At 42.8% G+C, this 16,491-nt stretch overlaps 1 protein-coding gene across 1 annotated transcript; it reads left to right on the forward strand.

The window, feature by feature from the left end:
• Positions 1-2,448: 2,448 nt before the first annotated feature.
• Positions 2,449-15,613, forward strand: NSUN5 (NOP2/Sun RNA methyltransferase 5). Its single transcript, XM_015814839.1, has 10 exons — positions 2,449-2,601; positions 5,377-5,499; positions 6,591-6,762; positions 7,310-7,418; positions 8,706-8,841; positions 9,725-9,840; positions 11,959-12,137; positions 12,634-12,838; positions 13,548-13,703; positions 15,387-15,613. Exons 1-10 carry the CDS (start codon positions 2,473-2,475, stop codon positions 15,490-15,492), a joined length of 1,431 nt encoding a protein of 476 aa, XP_015670325.1. The 5' UTR covers positions 2,449-2,472; the 3' UTR covers positions 15,493-15,613.
• Positions 15,614-16,491: the final 878 nt, after the last annotated feature.

Genomic DNA, 16,491 nt, shown 5'->3' on the forward strand with positions numbered 1-16,491 from the left:
GCTAATATTGTTGACAAATGTATGATTAATTTAGGACATTTAAATGCCAGCCCAAAATATAAATGATCTGGGAGTATAAATGTCCAAAAAAGAATCTCGGAGAGGAATGAGGAATAACAGATACAGTATATCAGGTACTAACTAGAAGGAGGTAATGTTTTCAATTTTGTACATTTTGTTGATGACCAAATTCAGTTTTCTGAATCACATGTGCCCTTTGCCCCAAGCTGCAGACATATTTGGAAACTGTGCTCTCTACAGATCCCCCCGCCATATAAATGTTTCTATTTATGAAACCTTGGTTCACAAGAAGCACTGGCCCTGAAATCAGTTCATGGAACAAACTAAACTGAAAGTAAATGCGACAAACTTCAAAATAATAAGAAAAAAATATTATCAAGAAGGAAAATAGTAGTCTTTCAATATTTTATGGCAGGCATCCTCAACCCCCGGCCTGCACAGCTGGAGGTAAGCGGCGGGCGAGTGAGAGAAACCGAAACCATCCCCCCAGTCCGTGGAAAAATTGTCTTTTGGTGCCGCTGTTTTATTGTAAGATGAGGAGTGGAAATTGAAGAAAGTACCTTCCAAGGGGTTCCAACAGTCACATAGACCAGATCTGTTCATAATCTTTCTATCAAGGTATCCCACCTTTTCTATTTATATTAACTCTTGAATATTCAAAAGTACATGACCCAAAGCATATGCTTTGTTATATGCACCGCAATTCTTAGGGCAGGCAAGTCTCACTGCCTCTTTACATTGTACAAAATGAAAACCAATATCCACGGATATCTAACTTTTGATAATAGTTTGGGTCAGTGGTCTGAATCTATTACCAATAGGATGTTTTGCTGAAATTTCATTGGAATCCTTCTAGGAGCAACATCACCTTCACCCGCAGACCACATCTTTCTCAGTTTCTATATTTTCTAAACCCATCAGAGTGAGAAGTCAAAGAAAATATCCCTACCTTTTACAGCTCAGCTGCTCTTCTTTTAGTTTCTTCTCCTGTAATCAGAGTATTTCTAGACAAACCTCTGTACATGATATTAAGGCTTCCTGTTGGATAATTCTTTTACTATGGTAGATTTCAGACTTCTCCATCAAAAGTGACAAGGAAAGCCTCTCTGTCCAGTTTCAAAAAGAGAGCTTCTGGAGTTGATGGCCCTCTGTTCAGGGGAGGATCTCCAGAAAGCAAACTGCAGTGGCAACCACCTTTTCAGTCATGTGCTAATCCTTGGCACTTGTAGAGGCAACTCCCCAGCTACATCGCTGACTGACCAATGTATACTTGGAAAACTGGAGACAAACAAACCCCAAAGTCTTTCCTTGAATGTTCACCTTGTAGAACAGATTTCCTTGTCCTCTTCACCGTAATATATGTAGATATTTATACACCCTTTCTTAGTCCTCATCATATTCTGAAGGTTGACACTGCATCATATAATTTATATTTAATGGGTGTGATTCAAACAGTCCTTCACAAATTGTGATGAAGGTAAACTGAACTGAAAAGCCACACCAATTAATTAAATTCCTTTAGATTTACATTTACAGCGTGTACATTCATTAAGATCCCCCTTCCCTTCATAAAAAGGATTGACATTATCAGTCCTGCATATCTGGGACCTGCCTTTTGACTTCAGAGAAATATTTTTCTATCCTTAAATAGGACTTTAATCACATAGGAGCTCCTGATATTCTAGATCAGCCTTGTTTGACTTGGTGTGTTAGCCTGAGTTTGCCGAGCATTGCTGAGCATTAGAGGAGTTAGCTCATGTATATGGTTGGAGATGGCTACTGTATGCATAGATTCTGTCCAAGGGACTGTTCCACATTACACTGAATCTGGAATTAAGGAAAAACTTCCTGACAATGAGAACAGTTAACTAGTGGAACAGCTTGCCTCCAGAAATCGTGGGTGCTCCATCACTGGAGGTTTTTAAGAAGAGACTACTAGACAGTCACTTGTCTGAGATGGTATAGGTTCTCCTGCTTGAGCAGGGGGCTGGACTAGAAGACCTCCAAGGCCCCTTCCAGCTCTATTCTGTTCTCTTTAGTACTATCTATGAACTTGATTCTTATAACCAGTTCTTGGTAACTTGGTAACTTTAAGACTTGTGGATTTCAACTCCCAGAATTCCTCAGTTCCAGCAGGCAGAAGTGAGAGAACTCAGGACGCTTCTCCGAACTTATTGTCTTTCACTCAATTTAAGCTTACCCTTATTTTTTACGGACGTGGAGTGATGGCTGCAGTAAAACTGAACATTCCCCATTCATTTCTGTGCGTGGCATTTTGCTTTAGTTCAGAAACAAAAAAGTAATCTCGAAACTCCTCGAGTTGAACGCTTGATGCTGTGGAACTAACATAGCTCTATGAAAGCCTCCCTGCTTTACGCACGCGCAGTTCATTTCTTTGCTGAACGCGTGCGCACCTGAGGCTCCCAGAGTCCGGGTCCAAACAACCCGAGCATGATGCGGCAGCGCCGGCAGGGAAGTGGCGCGGCGCTTGGTCTTTATGGGGTCGCTGCTTCAATCCTGGCAAGGCTGGAGCGTCGGGAAGGTTCCCTTAAGACTCTCGTCTATGGAAGTCACTTCCCGGTAAGTTGACGGTCTTTGTACAACTTAAGAGTTTAATAAATAATGGGGAGTGGGGGTGGGTAATAGATCCTCCACGTGTGACGATAGACTATCTTTTTAGTGCTAGCTATGGGACGACAGTTACCTTCGTGTGTACTTGTGGTTTTTTTAGGAAGCGAGCTTTTTGAAGGAGTTTAATGAATGTTTTGGGTGTAATTTAAAACAAATTTTCTTACGCTCAAAATGTGGAGAAAAGCAAAGTTTTACATTTAGGCAGGAAAAATCAAAGATATAAGTACAGATTAGGTGAGACCTGCTTCAAAAACAGTTAACTATGAGACGAACCTAGTGGACGATCACTTAGCAGCAGCCAAAAAGGCTAATACAATCCTGGGTTGCATAAACAGAAGCATAGAACCAAAATCATGCGAAGTATTAGTACAGCTTTATAAAACCCTAGTGGGACCACACCTTGAGTACTGCAACCAATTTGATCACCATACTACAAAAAAGATGTTGAGACCTTGGAAAAAGTTCAGAGAAGAGCAACTAAGATGATCCAAGGCCTGGAGACTAAAACACGAAGAACGGCTGCAGGACTTGGGGTTGGCTAGTCTAGTGAAGAGAAGGACCAGGGGTGACATGATAGCAGTAGTCCAGTATTTGAGAGGCTGCCACAAAGAAGAGGGGATCAAATTATTCTCCAAAGCACCAGAGGGCAGGACAAGAAACAATGGTTGGAAACTGATCAAAGAGAGAAGCAACCTGGAATTAAGGAAAATGTTTCTAACAGTGAGGACAATTAACCAGTGGAACAGCTTGCCCTCAGAAATCATGGGTGCTCCATCGCTGGAGGTTTTTAAGAAGAGACTGGACAGTCATTTGTCTGAGATGGTATAGGTTCTCCTGCTTGAGCAGGCGGCTGGACTAGAAGACCTCCAAAGTCCCTTCCAGATCTATTCTATTCTACAAAATGAGGAGCGATGATGCAAAAATGTGCTGGCTATATAGTGTTGTATACATTAATGTGCTTGTGATAGGTTAGCAATGTCCTCAAATTGAACTCGATGCATTAATGTTATACAGTTTCTTGGAACAGTACAGATGTAGTTTGCACTGAACTCCTCCTGGATATTTTCAACTTCTTTGCATAATCTACAAACTTGGAATTCTGTGGTAGTCTCCCATTCCAGATGTAAACCAGTCCAGCCCTGTTTAATCTTAGTACAGAGAAGATCAGATGCTGCTGTGTTTTGACAAACAACACATTTACCATGGCTAATTAAACCATAATTTATGGAATTAAATACAATTTCCCAAATTTGCACAGTACTTTGAATAAAATATTCACTACGCATGGTACTTGCAGGCTGAAGTATGGTAGCTACTTTTTGATTAAAAACATTGGACAAATTGAGTCCTTATTTTAAAGAGAGAAAACTGCATTCATAATTTAATGTGATTAAATATATGCCAATTAATAGGGACTCTGAAGAGCCATATAGATGATCCAACCTGGCCTTCGACTCTTCTAATTGTGTATCCATCAACACTACAATTGAGTCCATCTACTTTGTGTCTAGTAGGTCTTTACATAATGTGTCCAAAATATAATTTGAGCCTGGTTATTGTACCTCAAGTGAGAATTCTGGGTTGATTTGTTCAATGATGCTTTGTTTTTTTTCCCTGGCTATCCATGGTATTCTCCAGAGTTTTGTCCAGCACCAAAATTCAAAAGTGTCAATACTCTTTCTATCCTGCTTCTTCAAAGTCCAACTTTCACTTCCATAGAGTGTTTCAGGGAATGCCATTGCTTGCACTATTCCGATCATTCTAGATTTTGACAAATCACAGCATCTGAATATTTTTTTAAGATCTTCATGGCTGCTGTACCAAGTGCTAGTCTGTAGTTCATTTCTTGACTGCTTGTTCCTTTACTATTGGTTGATCCTAAAAAGCAGAACAATATACCACTTCAGTATCTTCAATGCCAACTCTAGATCTGGTTGCTGTACTTATTGACATGAGTTTTGTCTTCTTTATATTTAATTGTCCTCATTTTCTTTATATTCATCTTTGAGGGAGATGGGTGATTCAGAAATGTGAAACATTAAATAACTAAATAATGTTAATCCAGGTTTTTTTTTCACTTTCACTGACTTTCCTTACATGAGATTGCAGACCATATGCATTGTCAGTTATCAGAGTAGAATCCTCAGCATAATGCAAGTCATTGATATTTTTTCTTCCAGTTTTAAAACCACACTTTCCCCCCTCAATATATGCTTAGCATATAGAACAGACATGTCAAACTCGCGACGTCGCGCAATGTATCGGGAGAGTTTTGCCATTGCCGGCAATGGGGTGGGGTGCGGCTTCCGCATGACACGTCCGGCCAATGGGCCGGCAGTTTGACACCTCTGATATAGAATGAGTAAATAAGGAGAGAGTATACAACCTTGTCTCACTCCTTTGCTGACCTGGAACCAATCTTTTCTGCTGTGTTCCATCTGGATTGTGGCTTTCTGTCTTGTGTCGAAGACACAATGTTTTGGGATTCTCATTTTGCTAAGGACCTTCCATAGTTTTACAGTTTATTTTGTTAGCATGTGAAACTAAGGATACCATGTGATAGTTTCCACAAACTGTTAAGTCTCCCTGTTTTGGTTTTGGTAGGTAAACTGGCCTCTTCAAATATGTTGTCCACTGTGTGATCTTCCAAATTTGTTGGCATTGTTTGCTTAGTATCATTATCAATTCTTCTGATTCCATCAACAATGTTCCTTCCTTTTGCAGAATACCCGGCTGCTCTATGCACTCATTTCAGAAACACTTCGCTATTCTTCTGTACTGGATTCCATCATAGATGCTGCTGGTTTGTTCTGTGCTGAAAAAAAGCTGCAGCCACATCTGGCCAAGGTGAACTGGTATGACTATTCCTTACGAGAAAGGTTGAAGCCATTTTTCTTACAAGCTAGATTCCATGGAGTTGCTTTCATTTGGTAACTGCAGGCACCATTCTGCATGGAAATACACAATCCGTGGCTTGTAAGTGACTTCAACCCTTGGGTTGCTCATATGGACAGATTTGGGGGAATCTGCAACAGCAGACCCTTTTTCTGGTCCCTGATAAGACCTTTGGAAATGGAGAGTGGAACAATGAGAGAAGGGAAAGTCCAACAGTATGAATGGGGTGGAATGTAGAAAAAGCATACAATGTCAGCTATTTGGGTTTTTTTCTCTCTTTCACTGTTTTCTCTTGCCTCCAGAAGTTGTCCATCCATTTTAAGAAGAAATTGGATAGCCATTTGTCCGGAATGGTATAGGGTCTCCTATTTAGAGCAAAGGGTTGGACAAGAAGATCTTCAAAGTCCCTTCTAACTCTATTATTCTGTATTCTATTCTGTATTCTTTCTCTCTCCACCCAAGCCATTTCTCAGGGATTTGTGGGAGACAAGGGGTTACTGTTACCCAAATTCATTAGTCTGTTTCTTAAATGTGCTGTTCATATTACTAGGAGATTATTGCAATGGGTAGAATAATTAGTGTGGTATAATGGTAAAAGTGTTGGATTAGGATTGAGGATACTCAATTTCCCTAAGCCATCAAAAGTCATTGGGCCCATCCTTTCTCAGCTCAGGTTGTAATTTGAGCATATAGATAATTCAATAATTATATTCACAAGCCCATATAATATGTCTTGAGCTTGTGGAGAAAAAGTATCATTTAATTATGACAAGTAAATATATCCATGACTCAAACAATATTAGGTGTGCCTTTCAGTGCCTTCTTTCATTCTGTCTTACTGACATGTCTTACTGAAGACGTGTTCTTACTTCCTTGCTGATGCTATCCAGGTGTGGCCTGTGCATCTTCCAGATCTTTAAAAAGCTTTCCTGGAATCAATACAGCAGGTATCTCCTCAATCCAATCCAGTTGGATGTAGAGCCAGGTGATCCACTCTTGGGCTCAGATCCAAGCTATTTTCTCCTGCTCCTTTCCTTTCTTAGGTGCTGGTATATGACTTACTCATTGGCAAGGGGCTTCGTGGTGGAGGACGTGGGAAGGTCCTAGTATTGAAGCATCATGCACGTCTCCAGGCTGAGCTTGCCCGCTTGAAAGTCCAGAAAAAAGTGAGCCGCAATGAAGATCTTCTGCCACCAGCTGGAGACTCGGACAAAGGTAGATGCTTGGAATTTTTGGAAGAGGTCAGAGGTCGAATTTAAATAGACCGCAGTGTTATATCAGCTGAAAAAAATAAGAATAAAAACTTTGCAGCTTTTGGAAAGCCTGTCTAAAGCGTTTGGCCAAATGTGGCAGCAATAGTGCAGGCTTTAATACCGTGCGTCTGACACTAGGGACAACTAGTCAGCCAGCCAAAGTTGGATTTGTGTATGGTGTTAAGTCATAATGAGATTTATTCGGTTTGGCTTCATGTGTTGTGTGAACCAGCCATTATGGTTCATAAAATATGGTTTATGAATTACTGTGCTGACTGAATCCAGAAAACTGGAAGCTACTCAGGCCATGATGAAACCAACTAAGTGTAACGTGTGAACGAGGGCAATGCCTGTGAATAGCTTTCTTCCAATCTGGCTTCAGTCTGTATTCTGGCTATGTGAGGTGATGTTCTTGCCAGATCAAAATGGATACAAAAGACAAAGCAGTTACATGTTATGGAAAACCCAGGAACTGGATTTCAGAAGATCCCTGTCTCTTTGTTTCCCAGCACTTCAGATGCCGCGCTATGTACGGGTGAACTTACTGAAGACATGTGTGGATGATGTCGTTGATTACTTCAAACGCCAGGGTTACTCTTACCAGGGCAAAGCAGGCCGGTTAGTTTAGTCTTCTCCAACCTCTATGCTCCGTATCTCAGGAACAGGCAGGCTCTCTGTCTGCAGACTGTAATGTTGCAAACTTGGGGGAATCAGCAGTTGCTCACTGTTCCTCCTCTCATGTGCAGCCACAGGGAAGAGACTGAAAGCCTGCGTTTTCATATCTGCAGTTCATCCTAAAAAACTAAGTAGAGTCCAATCTGGTTACAATGGATGAGACACAACCAGGAAATGTGAGGACTTTAGGCTAGAGCAGTGATGGCGAACCTTTTAGAGACCGAGTGCCCCAAAACTGCCCCGCCACCACCCTGCCCCCTGCCCCTCCTCCGCCCTGCCACCCACCCTCAGGGCCACCCACCATGGCAGCCATGCCCTCCGCCCGCGCCCCACAGCATCACCTATGCGTGACGGGGCACAAGGGCGGAGTCTTGCCCGGCTGCCATGTCCTTGGCTGTGCTGCTCCACACAGGCCACACCCGGGGACAATTCTCCTCTGGGGGGGGCTGCTGGTGAGGAGGGGGCCGCGGGAGGAGGCGGGGTTGGGGCAATGGCACGCGTGCCCACAGGGAGGGCTCTGAGTGCCACCTCTGGCACGCGTGCCATAGGTTTGCCACCAGATGACATAGACATGCCTGTGCGGCAAACTTGGCTTGAAGGAGACTTATGTTTGCTTAAAACTAGCTTGTGCTCACTAGCTATAGTTAAGCTGAGTTTACCCCAGTAAAGGGTAACAAAAGATGCTGCAGTTGGCACCCTTACTCGATTTGGGGTCAGATTGAAAGAGGAAAAAGGGTCTGGGGTCTGGGGGAAGTTAGTTTTCATCCTCATAATACAAAAGTAGACCAAATACATTTCTGATTGCAACTCTGCATCAATTTATCCAACTCGCAGGGGTAGGCAACCTTGGCTTTTATGACTTGTGGACTTCAACTCCCAGAATTCCTGAGCCAGCATGGCTGGCTCAGGAATTCTGGGAGCTGAAGTCCACAAGTCATAAAAGCCAAGATTGCCTACCCCTGTCCAAGTTTGTCTCTCCCCTCCCATAAGCCCTTTCTTGAGGCAACTTTTGCTGGCTCTTTTATCTCTGATCCTGCTTTTCTGCTGCAGAGCAAGAGGCTTTTGACAAGAGACGAAGTATCTCTCCACATTACTTACCCGATAGATACTTTCTTCATTGATGGACAGGCTTATTTGTGTCATGCTGCTTGCATTCAGAGAGCTTGCATTCAGAGAGCTTAGCTTGGTGAAGAAGCAATAGCTTTCCATCTTTATTACTATCATTTTCAGTATGGAGGAAGTGATCTTATCCGGGAAGAAATTCCTGCTGGACCTCCATCTTCCTGACCTGCTGATCTTCCGTCCTCAGACAGACCTTCATGAGAACCAGCTCTATCAGGCTGGACACATCATTCTCCAGGACAAAGTGAGTGTGGCTGGGGTAGGACATGATGGCCTAGTCCAGTGATGGCGAACCTTTTAGAGACCGAGTGCCCAAACTGCAACCCAAAACCCATTTATGCATCGTCGGGTGCCGGGTGGGTGTGGCCCATTGGGTGGGTGTGGCCCATTGTGTGGGCGTGGCTGCAGTGGTAACGGCAGACTGGGTGGGACTAAAAAGTTCAATCAATCAATTCCAACTTTGCAAGATCTTTTTTTCCCCCGTGAGAAGTTGAAATTGACTGATTGAACCTTTTTTTTTTTTGCGCACGGCGGCGGAGGCCTAAAGCGAAAAGGTTTTATAAAACCCAGCTGAAGGCCTAGGACTGGGGCGACGGCGTGCATGCCCAAAGAGAGGGCTCCGAGTGCCGCCTCTGGCACCCGTGCCATAGGTTCGCCACCCCTGGCCTAGTCCCTCCACCTGGATCAATGGGAAGGGCTGGTGGAGTTGTTGAGCTGCCAGCTGATCTGCCTTGATGAAGTTGCCCAACACAGTCAGACTCTTTGATGGCCTCCCTCTTCCTTCCAAGTGCTGGTTTCAGGCGTTTACACTTTATGCTATTGTTTTGAAGTGTTCCCTATTTCATCTTGCGATACCTTATCACTTTTCATTTTGTGATAAATCCTCCAGATGAAATATAAAAATGTCTGCTTAGCTTTAATAAGCTGTTACTTGCCAAAAAGAGAGACAGAAATATATATTTTTTACTATAGGCATGAATGTAGTGGGCATTACATGTTTCTTGACAATGTTTGAGAAGCTGCTATTGAGGCTGGGGGATATGGAACGAGGGTGATGGGCCTGCCATATATGGATAAGTGCATTTATCTCGTGTGTGTGTGTGTGTGTGTGTGTGTGTTAATCCTAGGCCAGCTGCCTCCCTGCCTTTCTCCTGAATCCTACTCCAGGGTCCCATGTGATCGATGCCTGTGCTGCTCCTGGCAATAAAACCAGCCAGCTGGCTGCCATCATGAAGAACAAAGGGTAAGGGGAAGGAAGGGTAGTACCATGTATATATGAAAATGTTTTAGGCAACATTCTAGGGTACAGAGTCCTCTCTGGCAGTTTACAACACAATAATAATTTCTATAAAGATCCGGGTGATAATGATAATGTAGCATTTGCATTAGGCTTCCAGAAAGACCTGGAATAGATTTTGGGAGCACCTGTTCTCTAGGTTTGCATGGTATTAGCAAGCCCCCCCCTTCCCCCATTTTTCCCTCTCATCTAGTGAATTTTGCAGATCTGATTGGTGAATTGAAGGTTGCTCAATTCTTAATCCCTACCTCTGGTGCTGCTTAGCATTATGTATCTGCTTTTCCAGCTTCCTTTTGCTCCAGACAATCTCCTTTGTTTCTTCCTTCTGGAAGCAGAGGTGGAGAATTTCTGCAGCTTCAAATCAGCCCCCCTCCCCCCCAACAATATATTCCTTCTGTAGATCTCCTTGCTATAGTCACCTAAATTTCATCCCAGTTGCAGGTTGATTTTTTCTAAAAAAAAAACCAAACACTTATGGTTGACTGGTATGAGAAAGGATAATACAATCTCAAAAATCTTTTCTACATTTCTTAGCTGCTTAGTATCTGCAGCCTCAATTCACCAATCAGATCTGCAAAATCATCTTCCAGCAGCTCTCAGTTCTGCAACCTTTCTCCTTCCATAGATTTTTACATTTAAGATAAAGCAATTTCTACTACTGGAAAAATAGTAGTTCTCTATATTCTCCAAATAATATTCAACTATTTCCAATGTGTTAAAGTTTAAATTATTATCTAAAATATGCCAGTGATCTTTATAGAAACCATGGGATACAGTCATAAATATTACAGTACTTTTTTTAGTTTACTCCCAAATTTGCAATTTTCATTTGCAATTTATTTTTTGGGATTTAGGCGAGAAACCCCTGAGACAATTGTGCTTGGCTAAATATGAGTCATTCCACAGTTTGCAGCTGTTTGTTTAGTATAGACTTTGATCACAGCTTAATTCATGTAAATAATCATATTTATGCAAAACAGCCTTCTCTCAAGAAATTCTTAAGCAGAAAAAAAATATCTATCTTACCTGCCTCTTAAATTACTTGATGAAACTCTTATTTTGTAATATTCATATATTTATGTTTGTCATTCTGCATCAATTTATCCAAAAGTGTAAATTAAAAGAATGATCATCTGAGGAAATCTCCACTGGATTTTGTTGGAGGTTTTATAAATACACTAAATAACATATTGCTTGTTTATAAATGAAACATTAAGAGCATTCAGTCAGGTCTGGGTTTGCTAAGAAAGTTTATGTTGTTTAAATTTAACATTTTCATCATTTTTTTTACCATGGCCTCAACATTTTGGGAAAGTTTACTTTTGTAATCTAGAGGGGCTTGTGTCTATAGTTGGATTCATACAAATCATTCTAAAATGAATTTTGTTTGTTTTTAATTGGCTTAGTATGTTGCATGAATCCAGTCATTGCAGATTGTGAATTAATACTGTGTTGTGAACCCAACCAGTTGAGTATCTTCAGCAGAGAAAGAACCCATAATATTTGTGACCCTAAGAACACTACCTGAACAGTTTTGAAGGTTGTGAGTTCTATGGAGATTCTCAGTCTTCCAGGTCACGGTTTTGCCCACTCCCCCTCATACTGTCTATGCTATGGGATGACAAAATAATTAAAGTGTATCCTTATAAGCCACAAGAATATGGTTACCTTGGGAACCCAGTCTATATTTTTGTTGGTTTAATGACAAAAGTAACTATTGGCTGCAAAACTACCATTATCTTTTGTAATGTAACTCCTGGATACCCTTCAGACAGAGGGATGAACTTTGAAGAAATAAGCTTCCAGTCTTTGTAGGTTTCTGGATGAGGCAGCTCTCATTTGATTCTTCCAACTAGAAAGCAAAAAGAAGTCAGGTTAGAGAAAATAGATCCTGTCTTCTCAAGTCTGTCCTTTGGAATGCCCTGTAGATGACTAAGCTTTGGATCACTTACCTTGGAAAGGGAAAAACTGCTTGTGGTGAAATTACTGTTTTTCACCTTTGTCTCCTGTGGAGGTCTCTGATCCATGGCCAGTCAAAACTTCCTTCCATCTCTTGAAATGCAGACAGATCTTTGCCTTTGATCTCGATGCCAAGCGGCTGGCCACCATGAGCACTATGTTGGTACGGGCAGGGGTCACCTGCCATCAGCTGACACACCAAGACTTCTTAGCAACAGATCCCACTGACTCCAAGTACAGCAAAGTGAGATACATTCTCCTGGATCCTTCATGCAGCGGTTCGGGTGAGTAAGGGTGGAGGTGGATTTCCAGCTTGGACTTATATTAAATACAAGCTTATTAGGAAAACGGATGAGAGATCATCAAGGTATTTTCTCCGCAGCCTGGAATTGCAACAGTCAAGAACATCCTAAAAGCCCCAAGGCCACACATCGTGCCTTTTTATCCAAGATGGGAAGTTGACAGCCAATTAGAGCAATTGGAAATGGGTTTTGGGAGGAGGGCCATTTATGATTTGACTCTCAGATATAATGATGATTTTTTTCAGATTAAGTGTAATGGAACGGAGCTGATCTGGGTTTGTATACATAGATTTACAAGTAAATTTTAAAAATATAACTATATGGTTCCAGAGCCAAATTTCTACTTCCCCAGGTAAATAAAGACGGGTACCTTTAGGTAGATATCAAGACTGAGAGCCCAATATATACCAGTGTGCTGCCTCCCTGGAGGCCACGTTTCGACAGCTACTGATGCGTATGATGTCTGTTTCTGTGGCAGGTATGGTCAACCGCCTGGCAGAGGAGGAAAGCACCTCCCTGCCTATGCGACTGCAGGCACTTGCTGGGTTCCAGCGAAAAATGCTGGCACATGCATTGCAGTTCCCTGCCCTTCAACGGCTGGTTTATTCCACATGCTCGGTGCACAAAGAGGAGAATGAAGATGTGGTGAAAGATGTGTTGGAGCAGGAGGGAGAAGCCTTCAGGTATAAGAAGGTGGTTAAACCAGGGTCTGCCTTCCTGGAGCTGGTAGAGCTTGGGCTGCAAAGTGGGTTGGGTCTTCCTTGCTGCTATTTAAGGATTGCTGGTGGAAAGGACTGTATACAGCTAGAAGTCTCTTGGAAATCAGTATAGATCATCCTCTTCATACCTGATGCCCTCCTAGTGTGTAGACTTGCAGCTGTCTCATGTTTCCAAACATGATCAAACTAACTGGATTTCTCCAGTGCTTTCATCTCGCTGGCCGTTCATGACAAATACATTTGAAAACAACAATCCTTCTATCTTCTATTTTAGGGGCTGGGGCAGTTGGGGACAGGGACGACATTTTCCAGTTTCATAGCCATTAGGAACTAAAGCTTCTTAGTTAAACGCAACTCTTGGTGACTTCAGGGATATTCCGTGTAGGTACCATGGCGGCAGCATAGCAGTGGTTTGCTATTGCCATTGTCCAGGATGTTAGATTTCCCAGTCTAGATCGCTACCTGGTATTTCCTGGTGACCTCCCATTCAAGAATAACAAGGTCTGGACCCCAGATCAGCCAAGATGTTAGATGCTGCCACGCAGCTGATTAGACAATTTTGAAAGATGGAAGTTTGCTTCCTGAGTACGACTGCACGGTAGTAGGCACCAGTGTAAAAAGGACAGGGAAGCGCTGAGTTCTTAAAGTACTTCTCTGCTTTTCTTCCTTGGAGATTGGTAGAAGTCCTGCCATCCTGGACCCCTCGTGGCTTGCCTGTTTTTCCTGAAGCTAAGTGCTTTCTCCGAGCATCGCCAGAAGAAACGCTGACTAATGGATTCTTTGTAGCAGTGTTGGAAAGGAAGCAGCACACAGAAGCACGTGCTGCAAGGTGAAAGAATGCTCTCTTTGTACTCTATACAGCTAGTCCTTGATTTACAGCTATTTGTTTTGTGACTCTTCAAAGTTAGCAATAGCATGGGAAAAAGTGGCTTATGACCAGTTTTCATTTAACGACTATTGCAGCATTCCCACGGTCATGTGATCAAAATTTGGGTGTTTTGGCAACGGGCATGTATTTATGACAGTTGCACTGTCCTAGGGTCATGTGATCACCATTTGCAAACTTCCCAGCCGGCTTCTGACAAGCAGTCAACGAGGAAGCTAGATTTGCTTAGCAAATGCATGATTCACTTGACAATTGTAGTGATTCGTTTTACAACTGTGGCAAAAGTTGCAAAATCAGGCACAACTCGCTTAACTTTCTTAGCAACAGAAATTTTAGGCTCAATTGTGGTTGTAAGTTAAGAACTACCTATATCAGTAATGGCGAACCTTTTAGAGACCAAGTGCCCCAAAACTGGCCCTGCCCCTGCTCCACCCCCTGCCCCGCCCCCACCCTGCCTGCCCGCAGGGCCACTCACCACCTCCAGGACCTGCCGCAGATCGCCCAGGCAGCCCAGCAGCGCCATGGCAGCCACGCCCTCTGCCCGCGCCCCACAGCATCAACTGTGCATGATGGGGCGTGAGGCCAGATTCTTGTCTACGCTGCCTGGCTGCCATGTCCTTGGCTGCGCTGCTCCGCATGGGCCACGCTCAGGGGCGACACTCCTCCGGGGGGCTGCTGGTGAGGGGGTTGCGGGGGGAGGCAAGGCTGGGGCAATGGCATGTGTGCCCACAGAGAGGTCTCTGAGTGCCACCTCCGGCACCCATGCCATAGGTTCGCCACCACTGACCTATATGCTCTACAGCAGGGGTGTCAAACTCGCAACATCACGTGACGTGTCGCGACATTGACTTTTTTTCCATTGCCGGCAATGGGGTGGGTGCGGTTTCGGCATGATGCATCCAGCCCGCGGGCCAGCAGTTTGACACCCCTGCTCTACAGCAAAAATACTCTATATATGTTCTCTATGCTCTATATTTCTGTGTTATTAAAAAAAAGTATAATTGTCATCTTTCAGAAAGTCTTAAAGGCCAAACCTATGAAGTTTGTGACTCTCTGCCCTCAACCCTGGCAACAGGATCCTACTTTTCATAATTGAGATAAGCTTCAATTTATGTTTACAAAACTGCATCCTGGGGCCCAATAAGCCATGTGCCAATCTTGAATGCGCCAGTCTTGAATCAGACAATAGGCACAGTATAAATAGAAACTGCAATTTTTTTCAGGTGCAGAGGTGGTTCTGTCAAAGCACATCTTGTTAGGAAGAAACAGTAATTTCTTTTCCACATAATACAAGACTCAAATGTTACAGGCAGGAAACAGATTTTATTTCTAGAAATAGGGAGCCAACATCCATCTGCCTGACTTCCCAGTCAGTCATGGGAGAGTCCTTGGTGCAATTTAACATCCTCTCTGCACTAGATAAAAGTTCCATTTGCATGGCCAGAGTCCCCTTACGTTAGAGTTAATCTACTCTATGCATAACTTGTTATCTTCAGAGTTTTATTATTTTGCTTGATGGTTTTGCATACTTTGAATTTGTCTTAACATATGTTTCAAATACTTATGTCATGATTGCATTTTGATATATAGGAAATAGCTTTTGGTTCTTTGTGGTTTTGCTTATAGTTCTGCAGTGCTGCTTTCAGAGGCTGGCAGTAAATTAGAAACAAATCCCAATCCGGCAACCAGGAAACGAAAAAAGAAGAAACAGATGGCTTTTCCAAATAAGTGACATTCTTTAGAAGCTTACTGGTCTTTATCAATGGAGTTTGCAAGGGAAAGACCTTGGATGGAAATAAAAGTCAACTTTTCAGTCAGTCAGTGTGGACATACTGAAATGGGAACTTGCAGAATACCGGGTTTTGGCAAAAACATTGTAAATCATGGGCATGTGACCACAGGATACTGCAATACCCATAAATGCAGGTCAGCTGCTGAGCGCCCAAAATGCAGTCATGACTTGAGGTTGGGGCAGCCAGTGGAACTTGAAACCAGGCTGTAATTACCTTTTTTGGGGGGGGGACGACTGTGGAAGACCACCTGTATGGAGGTCTTGAGAGAAATTGATGGCTATCCTGTGGAAGAGGCCTCTTTTCAATGTTTGTAGGAAACAGGTATGAAAGGAAAGTGAAAACCACTGGAACAGAGACTAGCATCTTTTATTGATCTGTCAAGCCACTCCAGGAGGCTATTTGGCCAAAAAGCAGAGTAAAAAAAAACATTCTGGCTCAAGCAGTTTTATTTTAAATCAACGTAAGCAAGGAAAAGAAATTGCACAGTCACACTAAAACCCTTGACAGGAATGATCCAAGTCTCCATTGCAACTTTTTAAAAAAAGTCAGCCCATTCTTTTTTATTTTTATGTACTTCATTTCATTCACACACAGCAATATCTTGGTAAACAAAAAGGTGCTCTACCTTGATAGGGTGGGTGGGGACAGTTGCTTCCCAGTTGGAGAAATGACTGGTTCATTGCAGACTTGGGGCACCAAGAAAACACCTCCCCATATTGCTGGCAGAGGACTAACCACCCACCTCTACCGCTGCCTTATGTGGAGGGATGAAATATTAGCGGATATTATTAAGAATATTAGTTAATTGGTCAATATTAACTAATATATTAAATATTGGATGGGATTCTTGAAGATGGCCCTTTTTCCCAACAAAGTTAGTCTCTGTCCCAAGCAATCACTGAAGTGGCCGTTCTTTTACAAGCCACACACCTGCCTTC

The sequence above is a fragment of the Protobothrops mucrosquamatus genome, unplaced genomic scaffold, assembly GCF_001527695.2.
Source record: "Protobothrops mucrosquamatus isolate PMUCROS unplaced genomic scaffold, P.Mucros_1.0 scaffold286, whole genome shotgun sequence".
Taxonomy (NCBI): domain Eukaryota; kingdom Metazoa; phylum Chordata; class Lepidosauria; order Squamata; family Viperidae; genus Protobothrops; species Protobothrops mucrosquamatus.